This window comes from Panicum virgatum, chromosome 2N (genome assembly GCF_016808335.1).
Source record: "Panicum virgatum strain AP13 chromosome 2N, P.virgatum_v5, whole genome shotgun sequence".
Taxonomy (NCBI): domain Eukaryota; kingdom Viridiplantae; phylum Streptophyta; class Magnoliopsida; order Poales; family Poaceae; genus Panicum; species Panicum virgatum.
Genome location: NC_053146.1, coordinates 61,418,301 through 61,437,952, shown reverse-complemented (window position 1 = coordinate 61,437,952; position 19,652 = coordinate 61,418,301). Strand labels below are relative to the sequence as shown.

The 19,652-nt window shown below is 47.7% G+C and overlaps 3 protein-coding genes and 1 pseudogene across 9 annotated transcripts; 3 read left to right on the top strand and 1 right to left on the bottom strand.

Annotated features, from left to right (window-relative positions):
- The first annotated feature begins 1,440 nt into the window (after window positions 1-1,440).
- LOC120661619 lies at window positions 1,441-4,655 on the top strand. Of its 7 annotated transcripts, none has more exons than XR_005669978.1 (3): window positions 1,441-2,749; window positions 3,557-3,635; window positions 4,316-4,655. XR_005669978.1 is itself a non-coding variant. In XM_039940520.1 (2 exons), the coding sequence occupies exon 1, from the start codon at window positions 1,549-1,551 to the stop codon at window positions 2,743-2,745; it is 1,197 nt and encodes a 398-aa protein (XP_039796454.1). In that variant the 5' UTR covers window positions 1,441-1,548; the 3' UTR covers window positions 2,746-2,749; window positions 4,316-4,655. The 7 variants fall into 7 exon arrangements, 4 of the variants coding, with proteins under 4 accessions (XP_039796454.1, XP_039796455.1, XP_039796456.1 ...); XR_005669977.1 differs by having other exon boundaries at window positions 4,310-4,655; XR_005669979.1 differs by having other exon boundaries at window positions 4,303-4,655.
- Window positions 4,656-5,429: 774 nt separating this feature from the next.
- LOC120661620 lies at window positions 5,430-8,156 on the top strand (annotated as a pseudogene).
- Window positions 8,157-8,421: 265 nt separating this feature from the next.
- LOC120658966 lies at window positions 8,422-10,427 on the top strand. Its single transcript, XM_039937069.1, has one exon. It carries the CDS (start codon window positions 8,510-8,512, stop codon window positions 9,782-9,784), a length of 1,275 nt encoding a protein of 424 aa, XP_039793003.1. The 5' UTR covers window positions 8,422-8,509; the 3' UTR covers window positions 9,785-10,427.
- Window positions 10,428-13,307: 2,880 nt separating this feature from the next.
- On the bottom strand, window positions 13,308-15,051 carry LOC120661618. Its single transcript, XM_039940518.1, has 2 exons — window positions 13,946-15,051; window positions 13,308-13,868 (listed from the first exon to the last, which is right to left on the bottom strand). Exons 1-2 carry the CDS (start codon window positions 14,962-14,964, stop codon window positions 13,502-13,504), a joined length of 1,386 nt encoding a protein of 461 aa, XP_039796452.1. The 5' UTR covers window positions 14,965-15,051; the 3' UTR covers window positions 13,308-13,501.
- Between the last annotated feature and the right edge of the window lie 4,601 nt (window positions 15,052-19,652).

Here is a 19,652-nt window from a genome sequence, read left to right as displayed (position 1 = left end):
TTCATTTTTATATTAAATAAAACAAAATTTCAAAAATATATGCTGAATAGGGAAATTTTCAAAAATGTGTGCCTGTCGACAGGGTGCCTGTCGCCCATCCAGTTGGCGACAGGACCTAAATATAAAAAAAATTTACATTTAAGTCCTGGCGCCCAATGCGCATTAAATAGTGAACTTGTAAAATCGATATAAAATCGTCAAAAAATCAGAAAAATACTATCTCAGCTGTTCTGGATTCTATGAAACAAGATCTACAACTTTTGTTACATAAAGTTTTTCATTTGATCAATGTATCTTGTTCTATTTTAAATACCAATTTAATACACTTTTATTCAAATCTCAAGATCCATCCTTTGGATGCATGTCATCTTTGGTCAGAGTGTTGCATATGGTGAGCATAGGTTTGTGCAAAATTGGTAGACCCAGAAAACATTTCTAGAATAAGTTTTTAAATTAGATCTTGCAATACGTCTAGTTTAAATGGGTTATTTATCCATGCTGCTATACTGAGTTTTAGAAGCCATAACTTTTACATTACCATTATTTTATAACCTAAGATCTATAAAAAAAGTTTGGTAAATTTTAGATAAGCACAATTAGACCAAATGAATTATTTCAATTTTTCTAGGTACAAGAACTATTTTTCTTGATTTAGTGCATTTACCTTAGTCATAATTCATTTGGTCCAGTTGTACTTATCTAAAATTTACCAAACTTTTTCTATAGCTCTTAGGAAATAAGATAAGGCTACTGTAAAAGTTATGGCTCCTAAAACTCAGTATACCAACATGGATAAATAACTCATTTAAACTAGATATATTGCAAGATCTAATTTAAAAACTTATGCTAGAAGTGTTTTTTTGGGACTACCAATTTTACACAAGCCTATACTCACCACATGCAACACTTTGGCCAAAGATGACATGCATCCAAAGGATGGATCTTGAGATTTAAATAAAAATGCATTAAACTTGTATTTAAAATAGAGCAAGATACATTGATCAAATGAAAAACTTTATGTAACAAAAGTTGTAGATATTATTTCATATAATCCAGAACAGATGAGTTTGTATTTTTTCGATTTGTATATGATTTTATATCAATTTTACAAGTTACTATTTAATGCGCCCTGGGCGTCAGGACCTAAATGAATTTTTTTACATTAGGTCATGTCGCCAACTGGATGGACGACAGACAACCACCTGTCGCCCATTAGGGGGGCGACAGGCACCCGTTTTTGAAAATTTCCTTATTCAGCATATATTTTTTAAACTTTGTTTTTTTTAATATAAAAATGAAAAAAAGGCACCAGTTTTGCTATTCGTTAGTGGGCTGACTTCATACTCTCGGATGGATGGGCCACTTGCAGGCCCAACACACGGAGTGTGTGAGAGAGGTGTGAGCCACTTCCGGCTCCACTACTCCACTCAGCTTCCATCTTCCCAAGCGTTGACGTTTCCCCCGCAAGGACGCAAGCACCCAGACGCTCGATCCCCTTCCTCTCGTCACCGGAGACTGGCGGGGCGCCCCGCGGCCCCCGCCGGGCAGATGTCCTTGCCGATCTGCCGCTTCCCCGAGGCCCCGGCGTCGCCCCGGAGGCCGGCCGCACTCGACGACGACCTCCTGGAGGAGATCCTCCTCCGGATCGCCTGCCCCGCGGACCTCGCCCGCGCCTCCGCCGCGTGCGCCACCTTCCGCCGCCTCGTCACCGACGCTACCTTCCTCCGCCGGTACCGCTCCCTCCACCCGCCGCTCCTCCTCGGCTTCATCGAGACCGTGTCCTCTGGCTTCCAACCCGCCGAGGCGCCCCACCCCAACGCCGCCGCCGCGCGTTCCATCGCCTGCCCCGCCGACGGCTTCTCCTTCGACTACCTCCCTCCCACCAGATGGAATTGGAACCTGTGGGACGCCTGCGACGTCCGCGACGGCCGCGTCCTCCTCAAGAGCAGCCCTATGTGCATGATGGGCTATGGGGGCGTCAACTTCCCGGAACTCGTCGTGTGCGACCCCTTGTTCCGGCGGTACCAGCTGCTGCCTCCCATTCCCGACGACCTCCTCGCCTCCGTCCATGTTCAGCAGCAAAATTTCCCATCGTTCGAGGCCTTCCTTGTTCCTTCTGGAGAAGAGGAGGATGGGACATCGTTCAGAGTGATTGGCAGGGCACATCGCGCGATCAAGTCTGTGGTATTTGTCTTCTCTTCAGGCTCTGGCCTATGGAGTGTCGGCACCACGTGGGACGATCTTAACTTAGGAGGCTCCATACTTCTTTGTCGCTGTTATGCGTATGGCTACATCTACTGGAAAGTGATGCGGGCAAACAAGTTACTCAAGCTCGACATCAACAAAATGGATTTCTCCATTATTGACCTCCCGCCTCACTATGACGAGCGTGATGTTATCATTGTGGAGGCGGGAAAAGGCAGGGTTGGGGTGTTTAGCCATATTAAGTTTGCCACGTCCGTGTATCATGCCATTCAGGAAAAGGAGGGCAAGATTGCTGATGGGTGCCAGTCGGAGATGATAACACATTTACCTGCCAGTTATGATTTTTGCATGGTTGGTGGTGCAGCTGAAGGGTACATATGCTTTGTAGGCTTTCCAAAAGATCGCAGGGTAGATGCAGCAAGCTTCTCACTTCAGGTTAATACATTGAAGATTGAGATGGTCTGTAGGATGATGTTCCAGTCATTTTATATTCATCCGTATTTCGGGTACCCACCATCCATGTCGCCGAGAAGGATATGAAGTGGTAAGCCTTTTGTTTTCTGGCTTTTGTAGTTTTGCAGACTGTTTGAGAAATTGTTGGTTGGCATAATGCAGAGCTAAGCTTAGGTTTGTAGTGATTGTTTTTTTTTCTTTTTCATATTTCCATCTTTTCCAAGAATTATGGTTCCATGTAAGCCTTCTCCGAGAACCTTATTACAATGATTTACTAGTTTTCAAGTACCTAGTATTTCCTGTTGTTGCAAAGTAAGTCACACTCATGATCTATGATCTGTTCTGTTGGTCAATAATGTGCATCAATGGAACTTTAAAATGAACAACTTGACATGTTTATGGGCTAGAAACCACATTTTTTAGAGGAGGCGTTCATAAGATCATTTTCAGAAATTCAAAGGAATAATTAAGGCACAAGCTGTTGGGCAAGAAATATAAGTTTGATTTCTCGTTTTCCTACCTGGCATTCTCGAACCTAGGAATGTTTTTTTCTTGTTAAACACATATTCTGCCGAAGAAGATAGTATAGGATGTAATTTTGCTGGTCACAGTGTGCTCTGCCTGATGGCTTGACTCTTTTCACATATTGGTAGATATCACAGTATACATGCATTTAGATCCACTGTACAAATTGCCAAATTGCCAAATTGTATATCTTGCTAGGTTGTATTTTAATCATATATCTTGAATGCGAGTACTTTAGACTTCTATTTTGGGACAGTTTTGTAGTAACCATTTGAAGTTTTAGTAATTTCATTTATGATGAGCAGATACCCACCTTTGAGGGGATCATGTTGGGAGCCTTGTATTTTCCTTAGTTCTTTTTTCTTTACGACAGGTCTGTAGCAATGGACTGGAAGCAAATGTTTCAAATTTATCCACATCCTTATCATGTTGTTGCAAATTGATCATTCATGGTAATGCCTGCCATTCTCACGCAAGGTTTCTAAATATTAAATAAGTGTCAATCTTCTAAGACCTTAGCACTTGCTTGGCATGGATTTCTGGAAATTCGTATGTTCTAGTGCTTGTATTTGTGACTGTGACAAGCTAGCCTGCTTGCAGTATAAAGTCGCCAATTATATTGTGATTTGTAAGGACAAATGAGCTGACTAGTTGTAATACCAAATAACATCATTAGCTTTCACAAAAACATGGCCCTCCGAGCATACTTGCCGTAAAAAACAGTGTGCCCAGGTTCAGCCATCTAGGCTTTGTGGTCTTCTGTCTGTTCTTATGCACTTGTCAGGCTCCAAATCTTGTTCTTTGTTCAATCTATCTAGGATGACTCGAAAAGTAAATTTGTTGGAGCAACAGCATTTAACCTTTGTAATCTTTTGTAAGTGCCCTTTGATGATGATGCTTGTTTAATTCGAGGTGTTTTAAACTTTTAATATTTGTCTGACTTAAAAAACAGTGTTATGCACCTTTCTATTTGTGTACTGCTTTTGAGTGAATCAGCTAAACTGTACCCTCCACCCTTTTCCATGAAGTTGGAAATTGGAATTATGCATTGGCATTGAAACTGTAAAGGTTACATGTTTTCTCTGCATTTGCAATGGTGGATTTATGTTCTAAATGCAGATATCAGTTGCAGGGCTAAATGGCATCCAGGTCAGGGGCTCCTCCATTCACATGCTACTGTGGGGGAGCTAGGCAATGATGATTCAGGTTTTTGTATTGCACTTCTAGGTGTTATATAATCCTGTACTCAACTGATATTGTCAGTTGAATCCTGTTCACTCTGATGTCTATCGAACTTAGCTGTTGTACATATTTGTTACTGATCCATGTTGCATGCATGATGTACTTTACTCCATGTATCAACTATTAGTGGCAACTTTTGTGGGCTTCGTATGTTACAGAATTTAGCGTGGACATGTCTATTATACCCCGGCTATGGAAATCACGCAGTAATATACGTACTTTGCACCTAATTGAATTGTTGTTTATTTTTTGAATGACAACAAAACGCTCCTCCGTCTAGGCTCCCAAGCGTGCAGCAGATTAGGAAGCGAATTTTCTCAACTTCGGGATCATCGTGGTTCATGAGCGGCTGTGTTTATTATTGAATGGTGACTGAACTTCGTAATCCCATAAGGAGAGAGAGACAGGTGATGCTGTTTTGAACTTTTGTTCAGCAAAGGACAGGGCGTTTTGAACAAAGAGGCAAAGAGCATTTTGGTTTAAAACTGCTGGATATTCTTACGCTGACATTTTTTGGAACGTTGTCCATTGTAGGACCAATCAAGACAGAGCAGACGAACTCATCTTGATTTGTTACTTCAAAAAGAACTCATCTTGATTTGTTACTTCAAAAAGAACTCATCTTGATTTCTCCCCAAAAGACTTCAACTTCTCAAGGGTTTGTTCGGTTAGACATGAATACATTCCGGACCAGAAAATGATAGAAACAAGAAGAAATATAATAAGATATCAGGATTCATTCTTGATCAAAGACTAATTGCAATAAAATAGATTTATGATAGCTACATTAAAAAGATATGGAATCAATTCATAAGTTTAGAGGTATGGAATTAATCCCGATCTATTGTTGTACTTATTATTAGTCTATTTTATAGCAATTAGTTTTTAATCTGAAATGAATTTCGATCTCTTATTATATTTCTTATTATTTCTGATACGAAATGAATTTATATCTAACCGAACAAATTTTTAGACTCCACCAAATCTTCCACTCCCTCCAGGTCCATACTCTACGACCCTCGATCCCCTTCCTCCCTACTAGAGATAAGCTTTCTGTTGTAATTCGTTGTACGTTATAATCCTGGATGTGGTCAGATGGTGTGCCGAGTCCTTAGGATCTCCACTTGTAGTGGCATCGTTATTGACCAGCTAGTGCCACAATTGCTTATTTAAGGCACAGTGAATGGCAATAGAAAGTGTGGCGTTTCTCACTTTCACTCCCTTCGCTGGCTATGGCGTCGGGGGCTGGCCGGATCCTCCCCTGCCTCGAAGCCACGGAGCCGGAGCGGCCGCTGCCGGCCCTCACCAGCGACCTCCACGAGCAGATCTTCCTACGCGTCGCCTCCCCCACCGACCTCGGCCGCGCCTCAGCCGCATGCGTCTCCTTCCGCCGCCTCATCGGCGACCCCGCCTTCCTCCGCCGGTACCGCTCCATCCACCCGCCGCTACTCCTCGGCTTCATCAGCTCCGCAGGCTTCCAACCAGCCGAGGCGCCCCATCCCTCCGCTGCGGTCGCCCGCGCCGCCGACTTCTCCTTCGACTTCGTCCCTCGCCCCACCGGCTCGAACCACCACTGGCATCCGTGCGATGTCCGCGACGGCCTTGTCCTTATCGACTTCAGGCGCTTCACGGAGGCTGACGGGGAGGAGCGCTTGTCCTTGGACCTCGTGGTGTGCGACCCCTTGTCCCGGGGGTACCTGCTGCTGCCACCCATGACCGACGACCTGCTCGCCTCCGTCGAGCTCCAGAACCAAGACATGTTCAATTCCGGGGCCTCCTTTATCCCTTCCGGTGGCATGGAGGACGAAACATCATTCAGCATGATGTGCTGGATGCATTCCGACACCAAATTGGTGGTGTTTTTCTTCTCTTCAGGCTCTGACCACTGGACAGTCGGTACATCTACCAGTTGGGATGATCTAGGCTTGCACGAAGAAATTGACTCTCTGGGTTCATGCCAATGCGTGTATGGCTGCTTCTATTGGAAAATAAACTATGCAAACAAGTTGCTCAAGCTTGACATGGGCAGTATGGAGTTATCCACATATGAGCTCCCTCCTGATCATGGTGATGGGGATAGTGTCATTGTGGAGGCAGGGGAAGGCCAGATTGCAATCTTTAGTCAACTTGGTGCCGCCACATCTGTAGAATATTACAGCTTATTGCAAAATAGCACTGACAAGTCCCATGAGTGGCATGTGAAGAGTATCATCCCATTGCCAGCCCAGTATACTTGTTTTTCTCACTTGAGATTAAGTCTTTCACAATTGAGATGGTCAGTAGGAAAACCTTTCCCTTCCGCTATGCCCTTATTTTGGTTTCCCGCCATCTATGTCACCGAGAAGAATTTAAGGATATGAAGTGGTAAGCTTTTTTATCATAAGTCTTGCAAGTCTTTTATATTTCAAAGACCTTTAATTTACTGTCGAGTGAATGTGATGCAGGAATGAATTTATATTTGTAGTGTGAGAACATGCTAGGACTTTAAATTTTTTTTGGCGTACAACATTGGTTGTGAGTTCATCCAAGTATTATCTAGGTCCTTCTGGTCACCTTGTAGTGCATCTGCTATTTGTGTTAGAGACTTGCAGTCCATTCATATTAACATGAATTTTCTGGTATAACGTAGTAACGTACTCTCTGCTGCAGCAAAGGTACATCACGCTCGTGAAATGATCCATGCTCTGTGTGCTGTTTTATTCAACTAATGCCGTGTTTCAAAGTCGTTTGCCATGGACAATTGCAGAGGATCAGACATTGGAAAGATAATAATTTTGTAGGACTAATTTATCCGCAACATTTTATTGCAAATGTTTCAAAATTGAGAGGACTTTATATCCTCTTGACAAGGGATGCTAGTGGGTATATGATGGATTACTATCTTAGTTTATTTGCACTTTTTTTCCTACCTTTTAAATCCTATCTAGTTCCAATTGATGGGCTTTTTGACAACCAATGACCTAGAGAAAGCAAAACTTGCATCCCTGCCTGTGACATGCATCTTTGCTGTGAAATACTCCGTTTGGTTATGACCTAGAGTACTGGCATATGAGCCTAAGCTCAGCTAAACAGGCCTTCTGGTTATAACAGGCTTCTCAGGCATGTGTGTGTGTTCAATCTAGCTTGGGCTGGCTGCAGTCTGCACAAGTCAATATTTTGATCTTTGTCATCAGTTTGTAACTTGGAATTGCAATTGATGATGTTGGCTTTACATTACTGTTGGCTGCAATAAGATGATGAAACATTATTAGTGCTATGCATCTTTGCTTTTGAGTCAAAACCCCTTTGGCGCGATCCAGCTAAACTGAACTGCCCACTCCTGAACCCTCAAAGTTCCACTGCATCTGCTTTCTGCACTGGTGGTTTCTATGTTCTAATCGCATCTGTTTCAGTTGCAGGACTAGGTCCCCATCCAGGTTTGGGGCCTCCTTTGGCTGCCTTGCTGCTGGTTGGAGTTGGAGCCTCTTGGCTCTTGTTCGGTCTAATGCCTGACGAGCGCTCTGTTCGATTCGATCTGATGTATCATCGAACCTATATAATCTTGATGCTAGCTGCTGATACGAGCCGCCTGTATGTGGATACTGGATACAACGTTTATAATTTTTTTTATAACACCTAAGGTTACCAAAAAAATGGTGTGGTGTCTAATGTAAGACATTCAGTGCATTGTGCAGAATTCAACATGTCAGCTCAACCATGCTCTTGCAGAAATGAATCCACTGATTGTAACACTCTTGAGGTAGCCATGTCGCTAAGCTCCTTGCAATTGCAGGACTGATCTTTATTCAGGTCGGTGGCTTCTGTGGTCAGTGCTATGCTGCTGGTGTGGAGACGGCCATGATGTTTCAGGTTATCCTGTAGACTGTAGTCTACTGACGGTGTCTGACGAACTCTGTTCAGTCTGATGGGCCTGGGCCAGATGCCGGCCCAGCTACGGAATTCCCCGCAGCCCATTCTCTTTCTTCTATCTATCAGAAAAGAGAAATAAAAGTCGCTTTACAAAGCTGCCCAAAAAACCCCTCGATCCTCCCCTCAATCCTCGATCCTCCTCTTCTCTTCGCCGCCGGCGGGAGGTTCGCTGGCGATGGCATCACCCTCATGTCCTGTTCGGCGGCGCATCGAAGCAAAGGAGTCGCCGCTGCCGCTGCTAGCCCTCTCGGACGACCTTCTGGAGGAGATCTTCATCCGCGTCGGCTCCCCTGCCGACCTCGCCCGCGCGTCCACCGCGTGCGTCGCCTTCCGCCGCCTCATCGCCGACCCCACCTTCCTCCGCCGCTACCGCTCCCTCCGCTCGCCGATCTTCCTGGGCGTAATCTACCAACCCTACCGATGCTATCAGTATCCTCGTTACGACTTCCGAGCTGTCGAGACGCCCCACCCCAATGCTGATGTCGCTCAAGCTTTTGGCCGCGCCGCTTACTTCTCTTTCCGCTACATCCCTCCTCTCCAACGGCACCAGTGGGATGTCTGCGACGTCCGCGACGGCCGCGTACTCCTTTCCTATTGCGATTTTGGAGATGCCGGCTTTGGCAACCTGGCCGTGTGCGACCCCTTGTCCCGGGAATACGTGCTTCTGCCTGCCATAGCTGACGGCCTTCTCGCCTCCGTCCTGCTCGAGGAAATATACGAGCTCGAAGAATTCGAGGCCTCCTTCATCCCTTCTAGGGACACGGAGGAGACGCCACTCAAAGTGATGTACAGGGCGCGTAGCGCGACAAAGTCTGTGGTGCTTGTCTTCTCTCCAGACTCCGGCCACTGGAGTATTGGTACATGTACCACTTGGGATTCTCTAAGCCTGAACGTCACACCAGACGACAAGGACACCTTCGTGGTGAGATCTCCTCCGTCTTGGGCTTACCACTGCTGCTACTGGAGAGTATACAGGAAGAACAAGCTGCTCAAGCTCGACACGAGAAGAATGGAGTTCTCCACCATTGACCTCCCACCTAAAAATCATGAGGATGTGCAGCGTGTCATTGTGGAGGCAGAGGAAGGCAAGATTGCCATGTTCAGCTATGATTTTGGTGGCAAATCTTTGGATTACTACACCTTTCTGCAGAATGATGGTGAGAAGGCCTACGCGTGGCATTTGAAGAATACAATACCATTGCCCACCGGTTATAAGAAGTGGGAAATCGAAGATGCAGCTGCCGAAGGATACATTTTCCTCGTAGGGACTCGAGGACACTATTCACCAGTTTTTTCACTTGAGATTAAGACTTTTACTATGGAGGAGTTCGATTTGAGTATTAAGAATCCCTATCGTTCTATCTATCCATATTTTGGTTTCCCACCATCTATGTCACCGAGAAGGCTACAAGGATACGAAGCGGTAAGCTTTTTTTTTAGTTTATCGTAGTTGTATATGCTGACTTTTTGTTATCCACAGACTTTTAAAATTATTATTGTCTTGTGAATGATGCAGGGATTATTTACAATTTTAGCATACATGTTAGGCCTGAAAACCTTATGATATACAATAATATTGATTTTATTAGGTTCATCCAGTTCGTTCAAAAAAAAATATTAGGTTCATCCAAGTCTTGTCCCTTGGTTACCACATAGAGTTTGTTTATAATTCTTGTGTTAACATAATTTTTCTAGTCTTTCTAGGAAACATGTTTTTCTAGTATCTAAGTAATAATCTCTACCGCAGCAAAAGTAAAACACATTATAAGAAAGAATTCCTGATCTTGTTGACGTGTTCACCATGTAGTGCCATGTAACAGGACGATCGGAGATCATGTATCATATATTTTGCGTATCATGAATCAAAGATAATTTTGCATAATCAATTTATTTGCTTGCTGTTTGACAAGAAATTTAGGCCTTTCATATTACAAATATATAGCTGCTACCGCTCTCAGGAAAAGGAAGTGTTATGCACCTTTGTTTTTTAATCAAGCTACTTTTGAGCGATTGAGCTAAACTGTAACCTACGTACATGCCTACACGGCTACACCCTAGGCAAGTTCTAGGACGGTGGTTTTCAATTCTAATTTTGTTTTGATAATGGATCTTGTAGGTTTGAACTGCATCTGTTCAGCTGCAGGGCTAGAGTTGCATCCATATCGTGGGGGACTTCTTCGGTGCCTCGCTGCTGGGTATGGAGTGCAGCTTGACAATGATGAAGCAGCCTTTTTGTATTTCTCCGCTGCTAGGAGTTTCTGGTCATCCCTGTACTCCACTGATGTGATCTGATGAACCGTTCAGTCTGATGGAATTAGCAAACTTAGTCGTGTAGCTGGGTTATATATCTGAAAGACTGAAATGCTATCGATATGAGTCACGTGTATGAGGCATTTCTCTAAAAAGTAAAGCTGCAGGCAGGAGTTATGCCTGCTTTATATTAATATATAGAACAAAACATATGTATGATGACTGCTGCTTCTGCTAGATTAAACTCGCCAAGTGCTAGCTGTTGGTTTTTTATGCTACAGAGATATATGATGTCAAATGCTACAGAATGGCATTTGAAGAATAGATAGAATCCCGTTGCTAGTGGTCAATAATATTCGGAGGATCAGTAGGATATATTAACCCGGCCGTGTCCCCGTACTTTGGTTTTCAACAATCTGAAGGATCAAAGGATAAGAAGTGGTAAGCTTTTTGTCATAGTCATGTGCTGTTTACTAGAGAACATATGCATGGATGCTGTGATGTGTACTGATGACAATTACAGCAGCGTTCCTTTTGCTGTTTGACATTCTTTTGGAAACAAATAAATAAATCGACAGGTAAACAAACGGCTGTAATGGATGGATGATTAGTACTGAATACCTCCATAAAAATCTTATCTTCCAGATCAGGGTCGATTATGCTAGTTTCTTATATTCATTAATTCCTATATGTATGGTTTATATTAGAAATATTAGGAGTCACACGTGTGACTGACAGTAAAACTATCACATAAGACTGATTTTTTTTATATTGTTGGAACAATTATTTCAGATTTAAAAAAATGTTCCACATTCAAAAAAAATGTTCCATACAAAAATGTCCAAATGTGATCTTGTTTCAATGATTACGTCATAAGGAACACAGTGGGTGCAGTCGGATTTCATCTCCTTTATGTTATCGGAGACGCGGTTTAATTCCACATCTCATATAAGGGTGTCTTCTTTGACAGTTTCTTACATAAGTGACACTATCATGATTTTGTCCCTAAGGAAAATTAAACGGTCAAATTTAATTTACTAAGAATTTTTGGAAACTTCACACGAAGACAACCTTAAATGTTTTCACTGCAAAGCAAAAATGCAAGAAAAATTTGAAATCCATATTTTTACAAATCGATCAGAAACATTCCGAAAAAATCTGGAATGTTACACCCACCAAATACTAAAAGAGTCCTAGTCACAAGTCATGGGATTTTCTCATGCGGAAATAAACGTTCGTGGTGCGTGTGATTCGAACCTAGGATCTCTCGCTTCGCTGAAACTTCTTAATCATCTCATCACCTACACACCACGTGTGATTGGATAATAGATATTTTCTTTTGAAGTAACCCGTGGAGGATTTTTATTACCAGGTGAAAACACCACGTAGTACTGTAATATCGTGTGGTGTTACCAACCGCTACTAAAAGGTTCTCTAAGGCCATGGTCTGATAGTAATTCTAGCATTAGTACCATGTGTTTTTTCTAGTCGGTACAAATAGAGTTTTTGGCTGTAGACGAATGGTGGTTTCTCCACTAGGTACTTTGTGCCAGACTTTGGATATTTTCGAATAGAAGTGCTTGACCTGGGTGATGAGTGAGAGGCTTGAACAAATAAACTAAAACTGACATGGTATGAAACACATGGAATCATCTAGTTATTTTCTTCATCCACACCTTTTATTGTAGGGCCATTTGCAAAACTGCCCTTGTTTTTAGGTCCAATTGCACGTTTGCCCTTGATTTTTTAACTTTGCATGTTTGCCCTTGTGTTTAGTCTTCCAGTTGCAAGACTGCCCCTGTTTTATTGCAAAACTGCCCCTATAACGTGCAAAATAGGGTCAGTTTTGCAATAAAACAGGGGCAGTCTTGTAACTGGAAGACTAAAAACAGGGTCAAACATGCAAAGTTAAAAAATCAGGGGCAAACTTGTAGTTAGACTTCAAAACAAGGGCAACCTTGCAATTTTCCCCTTCACTTATTGTCTATTGTCATCTCTTGTAGGATATGTTGGATCAAACCTTTGTAACAGTAAGCTTTCAAGCAATTCTATCTCAATTCTTGTACAAGTTGGGGTGTCGTTGCTACAATGCAATTGCAGATCACTAGAGATCATAAGTGGCAATATTATATCAATATCTTGTAGCAACAACTTCAATTCTGCCACTTGATCATCGATGTGAAACGATTGTATATATATATTATACTTTAAGTGATCATAAATATGGGTCAAATTGGCTTGGCGCGAAACTTGTGGAAACCTAGGATGAAATCACTTTACATGGATCATGCCATTGCCCTGCTCCTTGAAATCAAGATTTTCAAAGGCGAGGGAATGGCAATGGCCAAGCCCTGGAAATATATTTTCAAGGGCGGGTCCTGGCATCACTTGCATCTAAAAATCTATTTTTAGTGGTGGTGGTTGCTGCCTCACCCACCCCTTAAAGAAAGCATTTATAGAGTGTCATGGCCCGTCCCTAAAAATTGATTTCTCGTGGCAGTTGTACTGCATGGCCCTAAAGTGAAACAATTTCCAGCTGCAAAAAGATAGTGCGGGTGGCGGAAACGCCCTTGCAAATAGGGTTTTACCCGCTTCTATACGAATTGTTTCTACAACCTGTTCCTTTTGTTTTGGACCTTGTAGCAAGTACTTTTGTTTTTTAAAATAAAATTAGGAAAATTTGATAATAAGACAAACTTAATTTAAGCCGTGTCAGCACAAAGAATACAAATTTGGTTCCATGAGGTTCGCTGGAACATCATACATCATATATGTACTAAATCAGAAATATATACTGCACAAAAAGGGTTTGATCAGCATGGCAACAACCCAAAATATACCACGAGGGACGCTCTACTTTTGTGTCCTTGATAGTATCATACATGGTATATAATGTAAGCTTCGCACTCCATCAGCATCAGTGGCCGGTGCCTGCCGGGGCAGCCATCGGCGAATCCCGGAGAGAAAGGATGGCCTTGAGGATGGAGAGGGAAATGCTAAGGAAGGAACCGATGGCAAGGAGGAACCTCAGGTTATGGTAGACGATGCGGTGGAGAGTTATCCAGAGCCGATGCCTCTTGAAGAAGGTGGTGATGAGGACTTGGAGCGGGTGGGCGGTGACCTTACCCGCGCTCTGGATGTGCGGCTCCATCCTCTTGATGAGCCCCATGACGTCCTTGTCGCTCAGAGTGGTGACGAAGATGCCCTTCCGCCGCAGCTGCCGCACGTCATCCTCGGTGCTGATCAGCGTCGAGAACATGCCGATGTAGGCGGCCATGTGGCTCCTTGATAGATTATTGTAAACATCATCATTAATTATATATTCATGTATATATAATTAACTGATCGATTTGTTAGCTACCTGCCCTGGAGCTGCTGCGAGTAGAGCAGCTCGAACGCCATCATATTGATGATGATAGGCACGGTTTGGGTGGAGAGCTGGAGCGGAGGAAGCAGAAGGCGGCCGAAGACGAGCCAGCGCCGCTGGAAGTGTATGTCTGCGAAGCGCGGGGTGCGGCTCGGGCGGATCTGGACGCCGGCCTCCGCCAACTCCGAGGCCGACGCGAGGGGTATGACCTGCTGCCTGAACCTGGACAGGTCGCCCAGCGTCAGGCTCGTCGACGCCTGCCCGGTCTGCTGCTTGTAGAGCAGGTCCAGGAGGTGGATGGGCTTGCAGTCGTCGGCGCTCTCGCCCCATGCGTGCCCAGGCCTGGCCACTCGCTTGTCGAACCAGCCGGCGACGTGCATGTCGATGAACCGCATGACCTGGACTGGCCTGACGGACATGAGCGCGCTGAGAACGATCCACGGGATCTGGTTCTCGACGATGAAGATGTCCACTAACAGGATGGGGAGGAGCTCGGCGACACGGTAGCGGGAGCCAAACGACGCACCCGCGCCGTCATCGGTGGCGATGGCGATCAGCTGCAGCAGGAAGCATCCGTCAGTGAAAAGCATGGCGGCGAGCTCCTCGTCGGTGATGCTGTCGTCGATGGGGCTCGCGTAGGAGCGCCGTGCCTTGGCGGCAACATCCTCGACGCGGCTGTACAGGACGCTGAAGGGCACGTCGGTGCAGTGCCAGAAGTCGTACGCCGCCGCGTGCTTGAGCTCCTCGCCGTCGTTCAGGCCTTGCTGGCCCCGGAAGCGCGGCCCGATGGCCACGCACTTGGGACGAAACTTGTCCCGCTGGCCTATGGCGCCATCATCAAGCTGACGCCTGATGTCGCCGGCGTTGCCGTCGTCGAAGAACTGGATGAGGGGCTCGTCAGCTTTCAGCGCCATCGTCAAGAGGGAATCCTTGTTCTTGTTGTTGAACTTCTCCATCCGACGAAAGCACTGGTCCTTGGCAGGCACCGGGGTTTCGTCATGGGGGGACGCCATGGCTTAGCTCTATCGTCGATCGGCAGTGTCCAGTGGCCCTATCGATCGATCAACTTGCATTGCCTAGTTATTTGTTTTGTGCGCGCGCGCGCAGACATACATATAGACATAATGAGACAGATTATGTACGTAAGGTATCAGCAGGGAGCTGCGCAACCTTATCTAGTTTTCTATTTCCATGTGTGTTGCCGGTTCTTTGCTTGCTTGCTGCGCCAAAAGCCAATCGCACCTTTCGTGTGCGTTACTTGGTCACTTTTGTTCCTAGCAAGTCTGTCGCGCGGTCGCCCGTGCTCGCAGTAGCGGAGGACGATTGGGCGAATTAAATATGAGGTATGACGGTTTTGATTGCAGACTTTTTCCAAGATTCAGATTTTTGCGATTTAATTTTGAAAATAATTCAGCGTGCCAGAACGGCTCGATTATAGATGGCCATTCGAGCCGCCCGGCATAGCCCGGCCTGAGCCCGGGTTGGCCCGAGCACGACCTGATCGAGCTAGGCCCGGCACAACTTGGCTAGCGGGTCGGGTCGTGCTGCCCGTCGTGCCACGGTCTCGGCCCAAACACGAGCCCACGGGCCATTTTCGTGCCGGGCCAGCCCGAAAAGCACGGTGCCTCCACCATGCTCGTGCCGTCCATCGCCCACACTCCTGCCAGCCGCCGCCGCCGCGGCCGCCTATCCATGCCCGCCGATGCCGCACCCACCGGCCACGCCCATTGGCCCCGGCGCCCCGCCGGCCGAGCTTGGTGCCGCCACCCTCTGGCCCTGCCTGCCGAGCCTAGCGGTCACGCCCGCAGCCCCAAAAGCCAACGCCACCACATCCCGACGATGAGCGACGGCCGGCCACCACCAGCTTCTTGTGCCAGCTCAGGCCCGGTGGAGCAGTAGATGCGCTAGTGCTGGCGGGGTCTGGTGGAGCCGTCCGCCGCCGAGATCTGTAGAGGAGCCAGCCGCCCGAATTTGTGGAGGCACGGGCCGCCCGGATCTGTGGAGGTGAGGAGTTGGGGGAGCGGCGCCAGAGGTGGAGAGGAGGGGGAGCGTCGCTGGCGGTGGAGGAGAGGAGTTGGGGGAGCAGCGCCGGTCACTGGAAGGGGCAGAGGGAGGGGGCGGAGCCGTGGAGCCGCGGCTCGCGGATGCGCGAAGGGAGGATGGGGAGCGGCTGAGCGGCGTCGGAGGTAAGGATGGAAACGGATCAGATACGTATTGAAATGGATTCGGATATCTCATATATTCGTTTTTCTGTTTTCTTCCAGTTTCCACCCTCTAGAATGGAAACAGATCAGATACGCATGGAAACGGATTCAGATATCTCAGATATCCATTTTCCTGTTTTCTTACCATTTCCATCCCTAGTTGGAGGTGGAGGAGAGGAGAGGGAGCGGCACCGGAGGTGGAGATCTGGAGGAGAGGAGGGGGAGCCGGAAGCGGCACAGTTGGATGGCGGTGGAGGAGACTAGGAGAGGGAGTTGGGGGAGCAGGCGAGCGGTGCGACTGGCACTTGCACTTGGGGGCAAGGCACCAAAGCAGATATGAAGACAATTCATGTTACACTCTATTTGTCTAAACCATGAGCCAGTTTCTACAAAATCTCCTTTAGTCTCAGGCCTAGTTATCAGGACCAGATCGGACCGCCTGTTGGACCGAAGAAACTGTGAACCAGGGACTACAATGGTCCAGTTCACTTAAAATACCGTCTATGCAATTGAACTGGTAAAAACCGATTGAAATGGTCGTTTTTTATGAAACCGGTGAATCAGGCGGTTCCATGGGAACCAGATTATTTTTTATTTGAACCAAAGTTACCCCTCTATCTATTCTGTGTAACCTTATCCATCCAAGGGTATAAATGGAAGAATGAGATTGTCTCACATTCACCAGAACATGGGTGGGGGAAGTTTCAGTTTTTCATTCTTTCTTGTCAGGGCGGCGCATCTAGCTAGAGGCTGGATCTAGACTGGAAGCGATCAGGACAAGGCCGGCAGCGCATCCGGAGGCGAGCAGGCTAGCTGCTCCAAGCCTCTAACCGTGTGTTTGGTTGAGGGTTGGGGCGATGTGGGTTGGGTTGGACCCGCCCCTACGGCTGTTTGGATACAATCCGAGGTGGGTTGGGTCGGTTCCTTGGAGGAATATTCCTCTCAGATGCGGATTCATCTCATTCCTCAAAAAACGACAGACGGAGCGAACCCCCTAGAGCCGACCCGTTTTTCTCGACGGCTGCCAATGGAGCAGACGGAGCGGGGCCACAAGACTGGGCGACGGCGGCGGGCCGGCGGAGGCCGCGTGAAGCGTCCCCTCATAAGAGAAGACTTAAAAGTGATACAATATCAGTCCCAGGAGGCTGATAACACTTTTATTATATCAGATGGTACATCACCGTACAACTCTACGCGAAAGTGGGCAGTGAAGCGCCACTATCGCGAGGATAACAACTAACACCCACACAATGATATTAACTACGAAGAGGGGGTCATCAGAGTCTTGCGCCATACGGAACTTCCTACGGGTGACTGTAACATCCCGAAAACTCACTAAATTAAATCGTGCGCTAAAACTGTTTCTCGTCGTTGAGCTCGACCCCTCCTTAAAACCATAACCCCAACTTTCCGGGAACCTCCCTGTTCCGATCTTCCGATCCCCGAAGGACCTGACTCGACACCCGTATCCAGCACCCTGTTTCTCCCTCGACCCGCGCGTCGTGCTCACGCGCGCCCAGGCGCCGCGTGTGGCCGACCGAGCGCCGGTGGCGCCGCGAATCCCGCTCTCTCTTTCTCTCTCTCCTTTCTTTCCTTTTCTTTTTCCTCTTTTCCATTTCTTCCTCCCTTTTTCTTTTTCTCCCTTTCTTTCTCTCCTTCCTTCCTCCTCTGCTGCGCGACCCGGCCGCGCCACCTCCCTGCCCCGAGCCGCTCCCCACCCCCCGCCATGCACCTCGCTCGCGCACACCGCCCGGCTCGGCCCCGACCTCACCACGCTGCAGAGCCGCGTGCACGCACGCGCCGCCGGCCCCGAACGCCGCTCGGCCGCCGCCTGCCCGCGCGCACACCCCGACCCGCCACCCGCCCGCGCTTGCGCTCGAACACGCGCACCGCGGCGCCCCAAGCCATGCACGCGCCCACGCCACGCCGCGGCCTCACTCGCACGCGCACCCGGCGCGCCGAACCGAGACACGCGCACGCGCACCGTGTGCTCGCGCCGCACGCCGTGCCGCTCGCCGCTGCCACGCCCCTGTGCCCGCGCTGCCCGCCGGTCCGCGCCAGTGCCACTCCCCTGAGCAGCTCGCCGTCTCGGCGCGCGTGCACCCGCGTGGCCACACTGCTCGCTGGCCGCCCTGGTCCCGCTCGCCGCTGAGCCACGTGCTCGCCTGGCCACAGCGCGTCGCCCGCCGCTGCCCCGCTCCGAGCGGCACTGCTCGCCGCCTCGACGCCCGCGCTACCGCCGCATGCCGCTCCGTGATGGACAGACGCGGCCGGAGCGCCATTACTCCGACCCGTGCCGCCCCCCGGACGCCTCACCCACCCGCACCTACCCCGCTCCGCCTAGCCGACCTAGTACGCCTATAAAAGGGGCACCGGCGCCGCTCCTCCCCACCCAAGCCGCCCCGGCCACCGTCGCCTCCCCTCCCCAGTGCCAGCGCCGCCGCCACACTCCGTTAGCACCTCCGCCGCCGGCCCGTGTTGCCCCGCTCCCTCGCAGCGCCCCAAGCCGAGGTGAGTTGGGGAATCGATTCCCCACACACCCGAGCCCCTTTCCCCCTCCTCTCCGCCCCTCCCCGAGGCCCAGGGCCACCGGAATCGGCCCCGCCGATGCCCTAGGCCGCCTCCCCTGCTCTGCGGGATGGAGGAAGGGGAAGGAAAGGGCATTTAGCCCAAAAGCCCCTCCCCTTTCCTTTATTTCTTAAAGAGCCCCTCCACCATTGTGTTTCTTTCAAATAAAACCCCCTCTTTTATTATTTTTCCAAATAAATCCTTCACCATATACAAACATTTATAAATAGAACCCTGCCCTTTTATAAAATAACCCAGATATGTCCAAAAATTACAACTAGGCCCCTGGCCCCTTATCCGACCCCGAACCATTACTAAACCTATCATTTCATGTACCAAACGACCTCTGATCAACCCGAAACCTTACCACACCTCACTTAACCTAGTTTCGGCCATGCCATTAGGAAACCACTCAAAGATGTCACTTCTATCTCCATATTTTATGTGTTTCCGATTCGAGCTCAACGATAAACCTTTCTGTGTCTTGATTGTGTGCTTGTTGTTTGCGTCGTAGACCACGGTGTGAACAAAGGAGATCCCGCTATCGAGCAGTACTGCGAGCAAGGGAACGAGGACCAGTTCCGCGACCCCGAGCCCGAAGGACAGGACCTCCCCAAAGGCTACGAAGACGGCAAGTTCAATCCCATCCTTTGATGCATGTTTCTGTCCTAGTTTTTATAAACACAACCCAATGGCCTGCTTTATAAAATTGCATATGTTTTGCTAGCATAAAAACACGATTGGATAGCCACCCCTTGATTTGTGATGACCATTCCTTGACCACCTAGATTAATGTCTGATTTTGATTGGACGTTAATCGATATTAGAATGCTTAGGACTTTACTCATAACACTGCTTGTTTTATAAAGAAAATGTGTGCGTATGTGGGAAGGGATAAAAATGGTGTTTTTGAAAAGTGTGTCTAGACG

Coding starts and splice junctions, on each gene's coding strand:
- LOC120661619 (XM_039940520.1), top strand. CDS start 1,549: ATGTCCTTGCCGATCTGCCGCTTCCCCGAGGCCCCGGCGTCGCCCCGG.
- LOC120658966 (XM_039937069.1), top strand. CDS start 8,510: ATGGCATCACCCTCATGTCCTGTTCGGCGGCGCATCGAAGCAAAGGAG.
- LOC120661618 (XM_039940518.1), bottom strand. CDS start 14,964: ATGGCGTCCCCCCATGACGAAACCCCGGTGCCTGCCAAGGACCAGTGC. Junction 13,869..13,945: donor TCGCAGCAGCTCCAGGGCAG/GTAGCTAACAAA, acceptor TAATCTATCAAG/GAGCCACATGGCCGCCTACA.